The sequence below is a fragment of the Silurus aristotelis genome, assembly GCF_946808225.1.
Source record: "Silurus aristotelis genome assembly, chromosome: 3".
NCBI lineage: Eukaryota > Metazoa > Chordata > Actinopteri > Siluriformes > Siluridae > Silurus > Silurus aristotelis.
The window spans coordinates 34,125,186-34,141,098 of record NC_139576.1 but is presented as its reverse complement, the minus strand read 5'-3'; the positions used below and the strand labels follow the sequence as shown (position 1 = coordinate 34,141,098).

At 38.2% G+C, this 15,913-nt stretch overlaps 1 protein-coding gene across 2 annotated transcripts; it reads right to left on the bottom strand.

Annotated features, from left to right (window-relative positions):
- Nucleotides 1-407: 407 nt before the first annotated feature.
- mrasa (muscle RAS oncogene homolog a) lies at nucleotides 408-15,165 on the bottom strand. Of its 2 annotated transcripts, none has more exons than XM_083537834.1 (6): nucleotides 14,668-15,165; nucleotides 9,705-9,911; nucleotides 8,372-8,525; nucleotides 8,137-8,236; nucleotides 5,484-5,563; nucleotides 408-3,131 (listed from the first exon to the last, which is right to left on the bottom strand). In XM_083537834.1, the coding sequence occupies exons 2-6, from the start codon at nucleotides 9,895-9,897 to the stop codon at nucleotides 3,032-3,034; spliced, it is 627 nt and encodes a 208-aa protein (XP_083393960.1). In that variant the 5' UTR covers nucleotides 9,898-9,911; nucleotides 14,668-15,165; the 3' UTR covers nucleotides 408-3,031. The 2 variants fall into 2 exon arrangements, with proteins under 2 accessions (XP_083393960.1, XP_083393961.1); XM_083537835.1 differs by lacking the exon at nucleotides 14,668-15,165 and adding an exon at nucleotides 10,007-10,130.
- Between the last annotated feature and the right edge of the window lie 748 nt (nucleotides 15,166-15,913).

Here is a 15,913-nt window from a genome sequence, read left to right as displayed (position 1 = left end):
TTATCAAATTGTCTATATAGAATTGAGTCTATAAACAGTTGTCTATGTAGAATCGAGTCTATATGAAATGATCTATTGAATTGTGAGTGTATATACAATTGTCTTTGTTGAATTGAGTTAATTAACAATTGTATATATTAAATTGTAGGTTTATATACAATTGTTTATATTGAATTGTGAGTCTATATACAATTGTCTTTGTAGAATTGAGTCTATAAACAACTGTTTATATTGAATTGTAGGTTTATATACAATTTCTTATATTGAATTTTGAGTGTATATACAAATGTTTATATTGAATTGTGAGTTTATATACAATTGTCTTTATCAAATTGTGAGTGTATAAACAGTTGTTTATATCGAATTGTGATTGTGAGCCTACACACAGTTTAATAAATCAAGGAATGTATCATTAGGGGTTTTTTATTTGAAACGGACAGTGAAATAAATAAAGAGGAATGGAAAGAATAAAAGAAACAAAACGATGACATCCTCAATACAGATGTACTAAAACAAATTTTTTTTCAAAAACATGCGTACATTTTTACTGGTAACACACAACGCACAAGAGCACCGTGTCTGAATTTGTTTTGGCAAGGTTGTACATGTTTAGTACTATTTTAATACTGCAAAGGTGATCGAAGACACATATAAATAGGATCCCCAGAGTTTATAGGAAAAATATAATAATGAAGATAAACTGCTAGTGCTTGTGAGACGCCCCCTAGATGTAATAAATGTCATTACATGAAGGAATTATGACAGTTTATTGTCTCAATAAAGCAAGGGAGGTCTAAGTTCATATTGCATTTGTTTTTGAAATAATAATATACACTGTATGGGCAAAAGTATTGGGACACTTGACTTTTTCAGCCTTATGTGGTTCTTCTTCAAACGGTTACCACGAAGTTGGAGACACACAACAGTATAGGATGTTTTTGCATACGTAGCATTAAATCTTCCCTTTGGGAGATCTTAAGTGGCCTGCTCAAGAAATTCCAGAGCTCTAGAAGGAATTAAAACACTGACTGCCCCCCAAGCCTCCCCACCCTACATCAGCAGATGACGTTCCTCACATCCCCTTGTTTAAATAAGCACAAATCTAGACAAGCGCACTCCAAAATCTAGTGGAACATCCTCCCAGTAGAGACGATATGCGGAATAGTGTGTTCAAAAAAGCACAATCTTATGGTCAGGTGTCCACGAATGTTTTTGTGTTCACACAGAAAAATTGTATGAATGTAAAAAAAAAGTAATCTAATGTATTTGTACACCTCAATGATTCTCAGATCTTCGAATACTGCACATACTGTCCCATTTTTTACCCTTCACATACTGTATTTACAACAATGAAAACATACACAGTTGGTGTGCCCACAAATATGCAATTACATCATAGGTTCGTCTACGATCTTTATGTTCACAATCAAATTATAAACACTGAATGTAAAGACTGGCCATTCATTATCATTTAAACTTCAAAGGTATGGAGACTTTGGGTGTCTTCAGGGATGCCTCACATTACACCACACATCAGAGACAATACACTGTTTAAAACAAGGTTTCAAACTGGAAATCATTCATCTTCTATAGATTGTCCTTCTGGGAAACATCATAAAAGTTCATTCTCCTTTTAAGGTCCATTGAGTTACGAGAATTATCATGTAAAACCCTCTTCACGATTCTAACTATAAAAGAAACAAGTGTATGAAAACAAGGCTCATATTTCCTTATCACTTCTCTTGAAGCTCCTGCTGATTCTGAGAAAAGACAGGAAGTAGAGGATGTTATCACGCGTCGCTCGTAGATTGTCGACTTCCTGCTTTCCGACATGAAAACATCTTTTCTATGGAAGTATGAAAAGTTCAGCATCGATGTAAAGAAAAAAACATTCAATGTTATATGATCTGATCCCATATATTTTCTATCATTTGATCCAACATCAGCCTACAGTGGAGTTGATTGGACATGAACATGATTCTTCATATTTGTGCGCCTACTGTATTTGGTCGAAGGTGTAGTGTGGCAGTATTACAGCAGCATCACATCTGGTGGATGCTTTATGTATTATAAAATAAAAAACAATCAAATCCAGCTGTTCTTGGGCAGTTGTGGGATTTGAAAAAAAGAAACCTGTACAGAAGCTCCAACACTGAATGAATCAGATTAGAATAAATCTCAATAAAAAGACTTTTTTAAATAAAAAAATGTAAAAAAAAGGAACAATTCCTAATATATATTTATGCTAGTCTGGTAATGCAAAAAAAAAAAAAATGCCCTCTATTGTTTTGGGAGCAAAAATTGAAAGTTGTTAGTGCAGCATGAAGATGATGTGATACAATAATAGACTTATAGACAGAAAAATGCAAAAAAAATTACATTGGTAAGGAAATCAAAAAATAAATAAAAAAAAAAACCAATGAGCAGACTATATAAGTGCAACATAAGCCATTTAAAACCGAAGGCAAAAAAAAAAGTCTTTAGTACGTCGACCGTGGATGATATCTGTGCAATATCAAATATCAAAGTGCAAAAAAAAATTAAAAAAAAAAAAAAAAATATGGAAAGGTCCATTCCGGTCTCACCTGTCCATTTGTGCTTAACAGTAAAGGCCATGTTGAGGAGGTATCCCAAATTCCCAAGACAGCATTAGCATTCTCCTGTGCTAATGACTGGCTTTTCTTTTGGCCAAGCCACAACTTCATACACTTCATTTTAGTACAAAGACGCAAAAGCGATAAGAGCGAAAAACCGTCCATCCCACTGAACACATGGAAGGCAGCCAGCACCCTATACGCTTGTGACAATCGAGCTCGAGAAAAGGCCTGAACATCTGCACAGCCCATAACCTCCACTCAACTCGTCTCTACAGGTGTGCAAAACAGCTGCTAACCATTTAAGACGTCTTTTCAGCTTGGCAGTATCTTTTATTATTATTATTATTATCATTATTATTATTATTTTAATCTGTGCTTTCCCTGCCGATCGCGGCGAGACCGCCGTTCTGTATTGAGCAAGAAAGAGCACGAGGTCACAATATTGTGCAACGGAATTTGGGAGAAACGTCCGCTCGGTCTCCTCGCCATTTCATCTTCTTCTTTTTCTTCAGATTCCTCTCTGGTACTTGTTGTCTAGAAGAGAATAGAAGGAAGTTTAAAAAAAAAGGAAATTGAAATACAGAAGAAAGAGGTGGGGAGATAACGGGGTGACTTGAGTCAGAAAAAAAATTCCTGCAAAAACATTTTCTGCATAGTTCTTACACAAAAAGGGTTACGCTCAGGTTGCCTGATGTCTTCTGGACTATTTTACTTGCAATAAGCTCATTATTTTCTTAATAGCTTCAATTATTACCATGTGTCAGCTTCATCCTCAAATCACTAGGCTGTTGTGTTGATCCAGAATGCAGATGCATGAATTATCATCAACCTTCCTACGATCTTCAATAGTATCCCACTTCTGGCTTCCTGTAGCTGCCCACATCACATTTGAAACAACCTCACCAATCTTATCTCACCCTGCTACCTCGGATTCTCAAACACTGCTCAACTGGTCGTACCATCTCTCAGGCTACAAGAAGACATGCCTCAAGACTCATATTGGTGGTGGAACGAATACACTTGATGTTCATGGTTCTTTAAACTACATCTACTTCTTCCAGGATTACTTTACTATACTATTTTTTCACTCCCAAAAAACCTGTAGACTGATGGTACTCATCATCTGGAACCTAGTGAAAGTTATCAATCTGTATTTGTTGATGAAGACGTCAAAGTACTTCCTCTAAATCACCGTGGATACGGAAATCTTTCAATACCATATATGTAATGTGTTGCATTATGAATCTGTGATTATATTTATATATGATGATAGCATTTGGCAGACGCTGGTATCCAGAGTGACTAATAACAGTGCTCTAAACTCTATTAATACTCTGAACTTTATTAATAATGCATCCTGGTACTGGTTCATTAGGATACAGGCTTTGTTAGACACATGAGGGTACATTAGGGTTAAACAGGGTTGAATTTTGACTGTAATTAATATTAAGATTTTTGTTACAAGTGCCATCAATAGTTTTGCCCTCAAGTGTTCATTGGTGAAATGAATGGACAATGGTCTCCCAGATGAGGATGGGTCTTTTGGGTCCTTTTGAGTATGGTTCCTCTCAAGGTTTCTTCCCCATATCATCATCGTTTTTCCTTGCCACTGTAATCTCTGACTACTCATTGGCGTTAGACTTATTGGGACAAATGTATTACTTAAAATGATTATTATACAGTACACTAAATGGACAAGAGTATTGGGACACCATCCATTGGGATTTCCTGCCATCTGTGTTTCTTTAACAAACTATTACGCCAAAATTGGAGGGGGTACAACGGTATAGGATGTCTTTGGATGCTTAAAATGTGACCTTCATTCGAAGCAGTAGACCCAAACCTGTTCAAGCATGACAATGCCTCCGTGCACAAAACCAAAAAATATGGTTTATATGGGTAGGAGTAGATGTTCTTAATTGGCCTCCTTATTGAACGGAAGAATTTGAATGCTGACTGCACCCCAGGCCTCAAAGTACATCACTACCTGACTTTACTAACACCCTTGTGTATAATTGAGCACGATTCTACACAACCAGGCCTCCCAAAAGACTGGTGGTCACTGTAACAGCAAAAGGGGAATAAATGTGGAATTTTAATGTTCATAAAGCGCTTACAAATCTATAAAATCTGTCCATATAGTGTGTTTCTGCTTTGGGACAATGTTTATTGTCAAAAGTACTATACAAATGAATTTGAACTGAACTATAAACTGTACATACTTGTGGTTAAAGTTTAATTTAGAAAGTTGGCACAAGATATAATAAGAATAATGACTCTTGCGCTCTGGAGATTTTTTTTATTATGCACAATGCGGGTTATTGCCTAACGGCTGTGTAGTGTATACAAAGTGGATACGCTAGACAAAGATATGATTAACGTCCCTGATTTGAAGTGGAAAACCTTATATTTGGAGGGCAGGGGGACACTACATGATTCTTTAGTTCACATTTTCTACTTTTTCAGCCTTAAAGACAAGTGCTTGGTGGTTAGGGAAAGCATTTTAAATATTATATTACTATAAAAAAAATGCTTCTATTAAAGAAACATCTGGCAACCTTGCGGGTGATAAAAATCAGTTTGCCTGGCTAGTCTCTGAATAGTCTTCTGGAACTTTCCTCATGCAAATATTGCACTTTTTATAAGATTTGGCCCTTGATATGTTAAAATGTTTCCCCTCTTTAAATGCAACTGGCTGTCGGTAAGCAGGAGGTAAACATGGCAACGTATGAGGGCAGTGGGATTGCTGGAAAAAGCTCTGCACATTACCATACAGTTGTAAGTATTAGAGATGCACAGTATTCTAAACGATTAATCATTAAATCACACAGGAATATGATAATCACACTATAGCTTACATGTATACATTTTGAACCATTGCCCTACCTGATTACTCGGACCAGCTCGTGAAAGGCTTTGTCCACGTTCATGGGTGGATCCTTAGCGCTCGTCTCGATGTAAGTGATCTGTTTTGTGAATGAAAGATAATTTTTTCCCAATGAATCTCATACACGATGCAACTCTAATACACGATGACTCACGGGTTCTATAAATATAAAGAAAGACAGCTGGAAATAAAGGGACCGTCTTCGACTGGATCATCACGTGGGCAAACAGGACCTTAATAACAGACTGTTTTTGGGGCTGAGTCAACAGAGGAGCCTGCAATTCACCACACACACTAAAATAAGCTTCTGGCTCTGTGTCTCTGCCAATCCCACTAGTCTTTGGGCTCGAGGGGGAAAAAACAAGCTCTCTTCCTGTGTTGGTTCCATCTTAGCCAGTATTTGCGACTCTATTTGGGCTTGCTCATCGTTTTCTAATTAAAGACAGTAGCAGGAGCAACTTAGTTGGAGATGTGTTATGGAGAAATGCCAAAGCCTTACAGAGAGTGAGCTCTGATGTAGATGCTTTGGAATTTGTGCCAAAAGCTACTGCTTTTACAGTAAATATCATGCATATTTCGATGTCCAAAGAAAATCTATAAACGCTTCTTTAATGCCATCGAACATTATATTGTTTAGAGTGGCATGTGAAGCAACCTCTTAGCAGATATTGCATACAGGGAAATATTTTATCGCTAACATTTTCCTCACAGACGCAAAATAAACCCCAATCTGTCCTGCAATAAATGCAAGGCTGCTAAGGAACCCTTACGCATCGCTTTTGCGGGGGTAGGGGTTCAGGTTCAAGCAGTTCTGGTCAAGTGTTTGCATAGAATTGGGGAAAATTGGTTTATTGGGACTTAGTGAAGAACTTGCTACTGGCATTAGGGGGGTTCATCTCCAATAATGGATTTTGTTACGATTTATTATGGACAGATTTCCTTTGGTGGCTCAGTAGATTTTGTAGAATTGATCACTTATTCCATGACATTACATTTGACGAAATCTGGGACCCCTTTGTAAGGTAGCTAGAAGATAGAGGCGGAACATGTTTCACCATAGGGAATTCAAAAATCTAACTTAGAAGAGGTTAAAAATAAGGTTGGGTTCAATTTTTTTTTACTTTTAATTGTGTATGTGTCCCTATTTCCGAGTCAGATATATTCTATGATTCTATTTTCAGATTCAGGTGGATGTTTCATATAACTTAAGGTGATTTCTGCCATTAAAATTATTATTAATTAAAGTAGAAGTCGCATTAATAAATACAACTTCCGAATTAAAACATGAGCAGTGTCACATGACCAGAATAAAGTGCCCACTGAAAGGAGAGTGAAAGTTTCCGCGACTTCCTTCATACGTTTCTGTCTAAAGACAAAGTGAGGAAATGACTTTTTGTCCTTCGCACTCCTTCTCCTTGCCCCGTGCGGTTACGCTTGCGGTCTCGTCACTAATTTTTTTTTAAATTCATATTCATATTCTCTTTTTAAAGTAGCAAGGAACATGATGTTTTTCTGCAATCTAGCAGAGGGAACGTACGCGGTTTCTTCACTATACTCCGAATGATGTGTCTGCGTATCAGAATCAGTTTTAGAATCAGAAGGTTGGCAAAGTGTGTTGGTAAACACAAGGAATTTGGTTCCAGCTGTTAGTGACATAAATAACACTATACATTTAGCTTGGACTATACAAGACAAAACAGACGAGACGAGACAAAAAAGACTACACAAGACGATACAGACAATGTGAGACAATATGAGTATGAGAATTAAACATGAATACAGAGTATATGACAGATCAGTAATGTACATAATGTGTAAGAGTGCATGGTAGTGCGAATAACAGTATTGTGCATGAGGTACGATAAAGAGATTATTTTAGAATTTTGCAGAAAAATTTACTTAAATATAAATATACTCACAAATGCTATATAATGCCAATGGAATGAAAGAGTATGGTCACTTAATAGTGCATGGAAATGAAAATTGTAACACTTCTGAGCAAAAGTTACTTCTCAGCCAAACCATGGATACATTATATGGACAAAAGTTTATATGGACTCCTGAAAATAAGATTCAAATGTTCTGAATCCCATTCCACATTTACTCCTCATATAATGAAATGAAATTGATTTGGAGAGTGTTTCCGGAGATTTCAATGATCAATGGCGATAAGAAATTCAAGTACCAATGTAGGGTGTGGAGGCTTGAAGTGCAGTCAGGATTCTTAATCAGCCCAGAAGTGTTCAGTAGGACAGACGTCAGTCTATACCAGGCAACCTAACACCCTCCAGTCTAATACATGAAACTTAACTTTCAGGTGTCCCAATACGTTTGCCCATATAGGCTTTCTTTCATTTTATAAAATTGAGTCTTGATTTTTATGGATTACATGTGTAGCAAAGAAGTGCATGGTCAGCTTCTCCTTCAACCACATTTAACTCAATTTATGTATTAGAAATGTGATTTTCTAATATGTAGTAAATTAAAAGTTTCCCAAATTGGAAATACTCTGATCAAGTACAAAATGTAAATAATGTACTGGTTATAAGTGATATATAATTTGGACAAAAAGAAAGGTAATGATTGTTAAGGGTTAAAACTATAACATTAAAGGCTGAGCAAAAGAGGACATAAACGTATAGTCAAACCTACACTGTGTTTGGCAGCCATCTCACATCCCTGTTCATTCGTCACCTTCCTCAAATGAACCAGGTCCACTTTATTAGCTACGAGGATCATGGGAAAGGACTCTCTGCAAGAAAGAAAACACAACAGACTCTTAAGTGGCACACTGCTATTCAAGACGAAATGAAAGCCACAAGCTGTGAGATGTTCTACTTCAGGGTTTAAAGGTGTCAGTGAGGGAAGAGACGAACGGCGATCTCACCGATCTTTCACCCTGAGGATGAGCTGGTGAAATCGGTCGACGTGCTCGAAGCTGGCCTTGTCTGTGACCGAGAAGACAATGAGGAAGCCGTCTCCAGTCCTCATATACTGCTCACGCATGGCACTGAACTCCTCCTGACCTGCTGTGTCCAGTACTGTAAAAGAAAACAAGGAAGAAACATTAAAACTATGCTGTGTTTGTAGATTAGCATTCGACTGTACTTTGGACTGTGCTTTGGTTAAAGACTGGATGGAAATACAGTTATGTTTTTATTGCTTTTACAGTGTGGCCGAATTACACAATTAACAGGTTACAACTTCCTCTGATTGAGTCAATACGGTAGAACAAACGACTTATATCGTAATGTTAGGTTGTGCCGCTAATCTCTAACACGAAGCTTAGTATCTTCTGGTACGATGTTCCACTAGATTTTTAGAGTGTTCTTGTGGAGATTTTGTGCTCATTCAGCAACAAGAGAATTCTTAAAGTCAAGTCAAGTCAAGTCAAGTTTATTTGTATAGCGCTTTTCACAACAGACATTGTCTCAAAGCAGCTTTACAGAAATCAACAGTCAAGGTGAATGGTGTGCATTTATCCCTGATGAGCAGCCATGGCGACTGTGGCAAGGAAAAACTCCCTTAGATGTAATGAGGAAGAAACCTTGAGAGGAACCAGACTCAAAAGGGGAACCCATCCTCATTTGGGTAAAGTCAGGTACTGGTATAGGTGAAGTGTAGACCTCCAGTGTTCCAATTCGTCCAATGGTGTTCAATAGGGTTGAGGTCAGAGCTCTATAGCTGGCCACTTAAGATCTTCCACACTAAAGGATATCTTTATGGAGCTGGCATTGTTTCGCAATCCTAGTTCAAGGGGAAATTTCATTCCAACACATCCAAACACATGTTACTGTACAATACTGTACAATTGTGTACCTCCAATTTCTATAATGTATATGAAGTCAACTTGGTCACCAAGAAGAATCAACCATCAGAATTATGCACCTGTGAAATTACATCTAACTGATCAGCCGGGATGTTAAGGGTCTTATTCAGGAGCCAAAATGAGTTGGTGCATGCTAATGATTTTCAATGATGAATATGTATTGCCTGTAATGCAGTTCAGCAAGCAAATTAGTAGCTTCACCACCAGGTCTATACTTGATCAATTCGACCAGTGTGCAGGCTCAGGCGAATACAACTGAATTAAAAAGGAACAGATGGCTGGTTTTGTATGAAAAAAAATTCACAAAATTTAGCAAACAGAAAACAAACATATTCAAATCAAGCATAATTACAAATCCCATAATGAATACTGAAGTGTTTGTCAGCCTTACCGTCCAGAATCGCCCACTGGCCATCGATCTCTGTGTGCTTCAGGTACGAGTCCTCGATGGTCGGGTCGTAGTCTGGCACAAAGATTTTCTGGAAGAACTGGATGGTGAGGGCGCTCTTTCCCACACCGCCGTCGCCCACCACCACCAGCTTGTAGGTGGGGAGGTTGTCGCTTGGCACGGCGCTGGTTGCCATAGCAACACTTAGAACTGCAAGACAGTGTGGGGGGAGAACGCATTATTGCTACTAGGCTACATGTTGACGATGGAAGGAGGTGTGAGAACTTTCTTCGATTAAAACGTACGTTTTATTTTAAACTTTACAATTGAAGAAGAGCTTCAACAATTGTTGTCCCTGTAGTCCTCCCCAGGCTCTGGTTTGTCCTTAAATGTCCTTTTCTGAGGAGAGTTCTCATGTTGCTTTTACACTCAGCATGGGTTTGCTTTTGTGTATCTGATACCAGTATGACTAATATTAGTCTTAGTATTAGTATTAGAACCAAAGCAAAAACTCCAACTCTCGCTGGTTTATGTAAATTGATATTAAAATGTATTCATGGTTCTCCTTTTGTTCCAAACAACCAAGACATCATGATATGGAAGTGTGGTATGAGATTTTATCAACAAAATTATTACTATGTATATCTGGTTATAAAAACAACAACTCTGGTATGCTCAAGAAGGTCTTTGGAGTATGTTGAAAAAATAAATGGACTAAAAATGGACTAACGGCCCACAGATCCCACTTGTTTCGGCCCAATATTTTGTTCCCCCCGACCCCCCCAGTTATTAAAGGTTTTCTTCTAAAATAAAATCAGCCTTCATCTAAGAGACTTACTCGCACCTCAGACTGTTGACGGGTCTAATATAAATAAAAATCCCATCGTTCCCAGTCAAAACGCAACATATGTATATATATATATATCTATACTTACAGATCTCCACTGGCAAATGCACATTAGCTCAGTTTAAATCCATGTGTAAATCTGTTTCTTAGCTTCAAAAAAAAGCCCAAAGTGATCACTGACCCACTGACACACTCTTGACACACCAGCTGTGCCAGTAAAACAGTCTCCACCCCCAGTGTGTGAATGTGGTCCGCTACGGGAGGAAACGCCTGTCAGCAGGCGATGGCCGGCCCTTCCGACTCTGCACAATGTGAGGAAACACTTTGTTTCCTTCCTAATTCCACTTCGCGTTCACCTTACTTCGCGAGGGAATCGGAAAGACGTCTCACTCTCATAGGCACCGTAGACAGGGACCTGAATATTCCATCAACTGAAACCCAATTTTCATTACATACAAATTACTGGTGTCAGTTCAGGAAAACTAGACGGAATTCTAGACGGAATTCACCCATATGTGGTTCCTCCCCAAAATGTTACCACACATTTGGAATCATACAATTCTATAGAATGTCTCTGAACATGCTACCATTAAACTTTTCCTTCAAATGAACTCATCCTGGAACAGATTTGGGACAATGCTCCTGTGTGTAAAGCAAGCTGCCTGATATGCTTTACATCCATTGGAGTGGAAGATCTTGAGTGTCCCGGTGAAAAACATTGACCTCAATCCTATTTGAACATCTTTTACCACATCCGCAATTCCTGAACACCTTTCAGGACCTTCACCTACATCAGGACCTGACGTGGATGAATGAGCACAAATCTCCTCAACCACACTTTAAAATCTAGTGGAACCTCATCCCAGAAGAGTAGAGGGAACTATAACTGGAAATGGAGACAAACTGTGGTATAGGATGTTTAAAAAGCAAACTTCTTTAAACTTCTTATATGCACAAACCTTTGTCTTTATAGTGTATATTGTATAAGCATACAAATATTGCTGACTAATATACTCAATAACTAATAACATTCCAAGGAAAAACTTGGATCCGTAAGGAATTCCTTCACACTGGTTCCCAACCAAGATCGACACAATGTGCGCTGTTTGAATTACCAAAGAAAAAAAGAAATGCTGGCTAGTTAGAAAAGAAGGCACATTTTTTCTTTCTCGGTTTCTCCTTCCGCCTACCCACCACTTCTCACCTACCATATAACAGCTTCCTACGGAGGACAGTCAAAGCTTTCTCTGAGAAACTGCTGCATCATGAACACATTCTAAAGAAAGAACACAATAAGCGCAGACGTTTGAGCTTTACGAACCTCCCATTGTCGTCATTTGCCATAATAATAACCTTCACTCTTCTGGGAAGATGTTTCACTAGATTTTGGAGTGTGCTTGTGGAGATTTGTGCTCATTCAGCTACAAGGGTGTTAGTAAAGTCCCGTACTGATGTAGAGCGATGTTCAGGAGGTGCATCCCGAAAGTGTTCAACAGGGTTGAGGTCAGAGCTCTAAAGCAGGAAATCTTCCGCTCCAACCCACGTAAAGTAGTTCTCTTAGTTCCAAAGACGTCCAACGTACTATTGAGTGCCTCCAACTTTGTGGTAACAGTATTAGTCATTTCGACAACCAGGTTTTTTCAGAACACTGAAAACATTTACACTGGGAAATGTCTAGGAATATTTAGTTTTCTGAGCCAATTATCCAATCAAATCATTTGTTATCAGAGAAGTCTGATTACTTTTATCTTAAAAATGCACATCAAGGAACTTATTCGCTAAATGCCATCACCATCCATCGTACTTTACATCGGAGCTCCTTTAAGAAGGTAGTGGATGGAACGTAAGTCATGTGACCGGAGCTCCTTTAAGAACGTAGTGGATGGAGGTAAGACATGTGACCGGAGCTCCTTTAAGAAGGTAGTGGGTGGACGTAAGTCATGTGACCGGAGCTCCTTTAAGAAGGTAGTGGATGGAGGTAAGTCATGTGACCGGAGCTCCTTTAAGAAGGTAGTGGATGGAACGTAAGTCATGTGACCGGAGCTCCTTTAAGAACGTAGTGGATGGAGGTAAGACATGTGACCGGAGCTCCTTTAAGAAGGTAGTGGGTGGACGTAAGTCATGTGACCGGAGCTCCTTTAAGAAGGTAGTGGATGGAGGTAAGTCATGTGACCGGAGCTCCTTTAAGAAGGTAGTGGATGGAGGTAAGTCATGTGACCGGAGCTCCTTTAAGAAGGTAGTGGATAGAGGTAAGTCATGTGACCGGAGCTCCTTTAAGAAGGTAGTGGATGGAGGTAAGTCATGTGACCGGAGCTCCTTTAAGAAGGTAGTGGATGGAGGTAAGTGACCGAGGCATCATGACATGCATCAAGAGTGAGTCATAGACAGATGTGGTGGAGAGAATCCGGTCATTTTCCAAAATAAAACAGAATCAGATAATAAATAAAACAGAAATAATGTAAGTTATGTATTGTTTCTGTGCGGCCCGGTACCAGTTGACCCACGGACCACTGCTCTAGAATACAAAAATGATCCGTCTTAGTGTACGTTTATTCGCCTCTGGTGTTTCCGTCCAGCACTTTTTATATTGTATCCCAAAATTTGCATAAAAAACTATGCGGATATGAAACATAGCTACGGGCTCGGCATCCGACACGATCGTGTTCACATTTCCTTCAGTGATTAAGAGATAGAGCCTGCTTTTTTTTTGTTGGGGTGGTGGGAGGTGAGGGTTAGGTGATAAAAATGCATTTTCCAACCACAACATGGTGAAGTTGTAGAGGTGTCTGCATTAGCTATGTGTGTGTGTGTGTGTGTGTGTGTGTGTGTGTGTGTGTGTGTGTGTGTGTTGTCTGAACTGCAAGATAAAGATTCACGTTAAAAACATGCGGTTCTGGTGCTAATCTGTTGCTTGAAGATGCATTCCCCAAGGTTCCTGAGAAGGTCATGTGACGTTCACAGGAGAACATCGCTAGCACCATTGCTAATTAATATTTTTGTAAAAATAAGAAAATCAATTTTTCTTATTTTTCGTTCAGCAATTTATCGTAGTAGGTGTTCCTACTAACGGTTGCCTTGGTAACCGTTATTTGGAGGTGGTTGCAGCTAGTTGGAGTTCTGTTGAGGGGTGGTACTACTAGAAGTCGAACCTGTTTAAGATTAGAGATTAGAGCTGCATTTTAGACTCAGGCCACAATATCAGTCAATCGATCCACAGCATCATCGCCGATATGAGAAACCTTTGACCAGATTGAAAATTTTTGCAGAATTCAAGCTCAAGATATCGATCATTTCTTTTTCATTGAACACATTACAAGTTGCTCAAAAGTTCTTTGGCCTTCGAATACTTTCGGAGACCGAACTCCTTTTGCGTTGACGTACGATCACTTCATCAAGCTCCCAGCTGGTGTGTGTGTGTGTGTGAGTCCACAATACTTCTTTTGTCCATTCAGCACATTTGAAGTAACGGACGATGCGTGTATTTCCGATCCGTCCTCGTCGTCATTTGTCATTCTTTTTTTTTCTTATTTCTCAGTCTTGTTTTCTCAGTCTTTTTACCCAAAATGGAAAAAATGAATACTTATTCTCTAGTGCTTTCTCAACCCAAGAAAAAAAAAGTTTCCATACAACCAGGGTTGCCAGATTGTGACTCACAAAATGGGATGCTATTCATCTCGAACCGTACCGCACCGTCCGGGTGGAAATGTATTTTATTATACACTAAACAGTGTGTGTCCGGATCACAGAATACACACAGAGTGTTACATCTGGCAACTCTGATTGTGCGTATGATTTTAGCTGGTGTAAGCATAAGCACAAGCACAAGCACACAGACACAGACACACACACACACACACACACACACACACACAACACCAGAACTGCTGAACAAAACATGTTCGCCAGGGTTTACCAGGGTATCAAAAGAGAATGTTGCTATTTTATTTATTTGTTTATTTGTCAGATCTGACAGCTGCATGCCAATGACTAGAGAGCCGGAAACAGACACTCCCTCAAGTTTCAAGCTGATTTCACACACACACACACACACACACACACACACACACACACACACACACACACACTGATCAACATTCATCTTCAAAGAAAGGGACTTACCACAGATCTCCTGGATGCCTGATGGAGAAGGGCTGTGACCCAATACCCTTCCCACATACCCTCAGTCTTAGTGTACACACTGTTTATTATTCAACAGGTTCTCCTTTATAGTATAGCACACCAGGGCTGTGTCTTCTCCTCATTCCTCTGTTTCTTCTGTTCCTTCTTCTTCCGCTCTCGTCAATTTTTACTCTGCAACAAATCTTCACTTCGCAACCGAGGATGCTATAAATAGAAAAAAAGACAGCACGGTCTCGTCGGCAGGACGCTCCGACTTTGTGTCCCCCCCCCCCTTTTTTTGTTGTTGTTGTCGGCGATGTAATTGAAGTGTTTCCGCTTTGGGTCCTTTCTACATCCTGTGAATGCTACGCTACAGTGTGTGTACTACAGTGTGCAAGCTATACAAGCTCTCTTCTGTTCCTGATGTGCCAGATGTTGCAGCCTTTTTTTTCCCCCGCTGGAGAAAGTGGTTTATTCCGTCACGCCGAGTGCGTGTGTGCGTGTGTGTGCGTGCGTGCGTGCGTGCGTGTGTTTATATCTTACTGGACACTCTCACTCATATGTCTGGTGGATGACTGGATTCCACGTTAGAAGCGTTCCTTTGACATTCTATACAGATGTTGGGGGGGGGGGGGGGTTAGGTGGTCGATGACAAGGAAAGATGGAAACAATGAAATTATAGGAATTATTATTATTATTATTATTATTATTATTATATATTATTGTATTATTATATACATTATAGGTGTTGTTATTATTATTATTATTATTATTATTATTATATTGTATTTTATTAATTATAGGTATTATTATTATTATTATTATATATTATTGTATTATATTTATTATATGTATTATTATTATTATTATTATTATAATTATTATATATTATTGTATTATTATATTAATTATAGGAAGTATTATTATTATTAGATATTATTGTATTATAATATTAATTATAGGTGTTATTATTACTATTATTATTATTATTATTATTATATATTATTGTATTATTATATCAATTATAGGTGTTATTATTATATTAATTATAGGTATTATTATTATTATATATTATTGTATTATTATATACATTATAGGTGTTGTTGTTATTATTATTATTATTATTATTATTATTATTATTATTATTATTATTATATTATTGTATTTTATTAATTATAGGTATTATTATTATTATTATTATTATTATTATTATTATATATTATTGTATTATATTTATTATATGTAT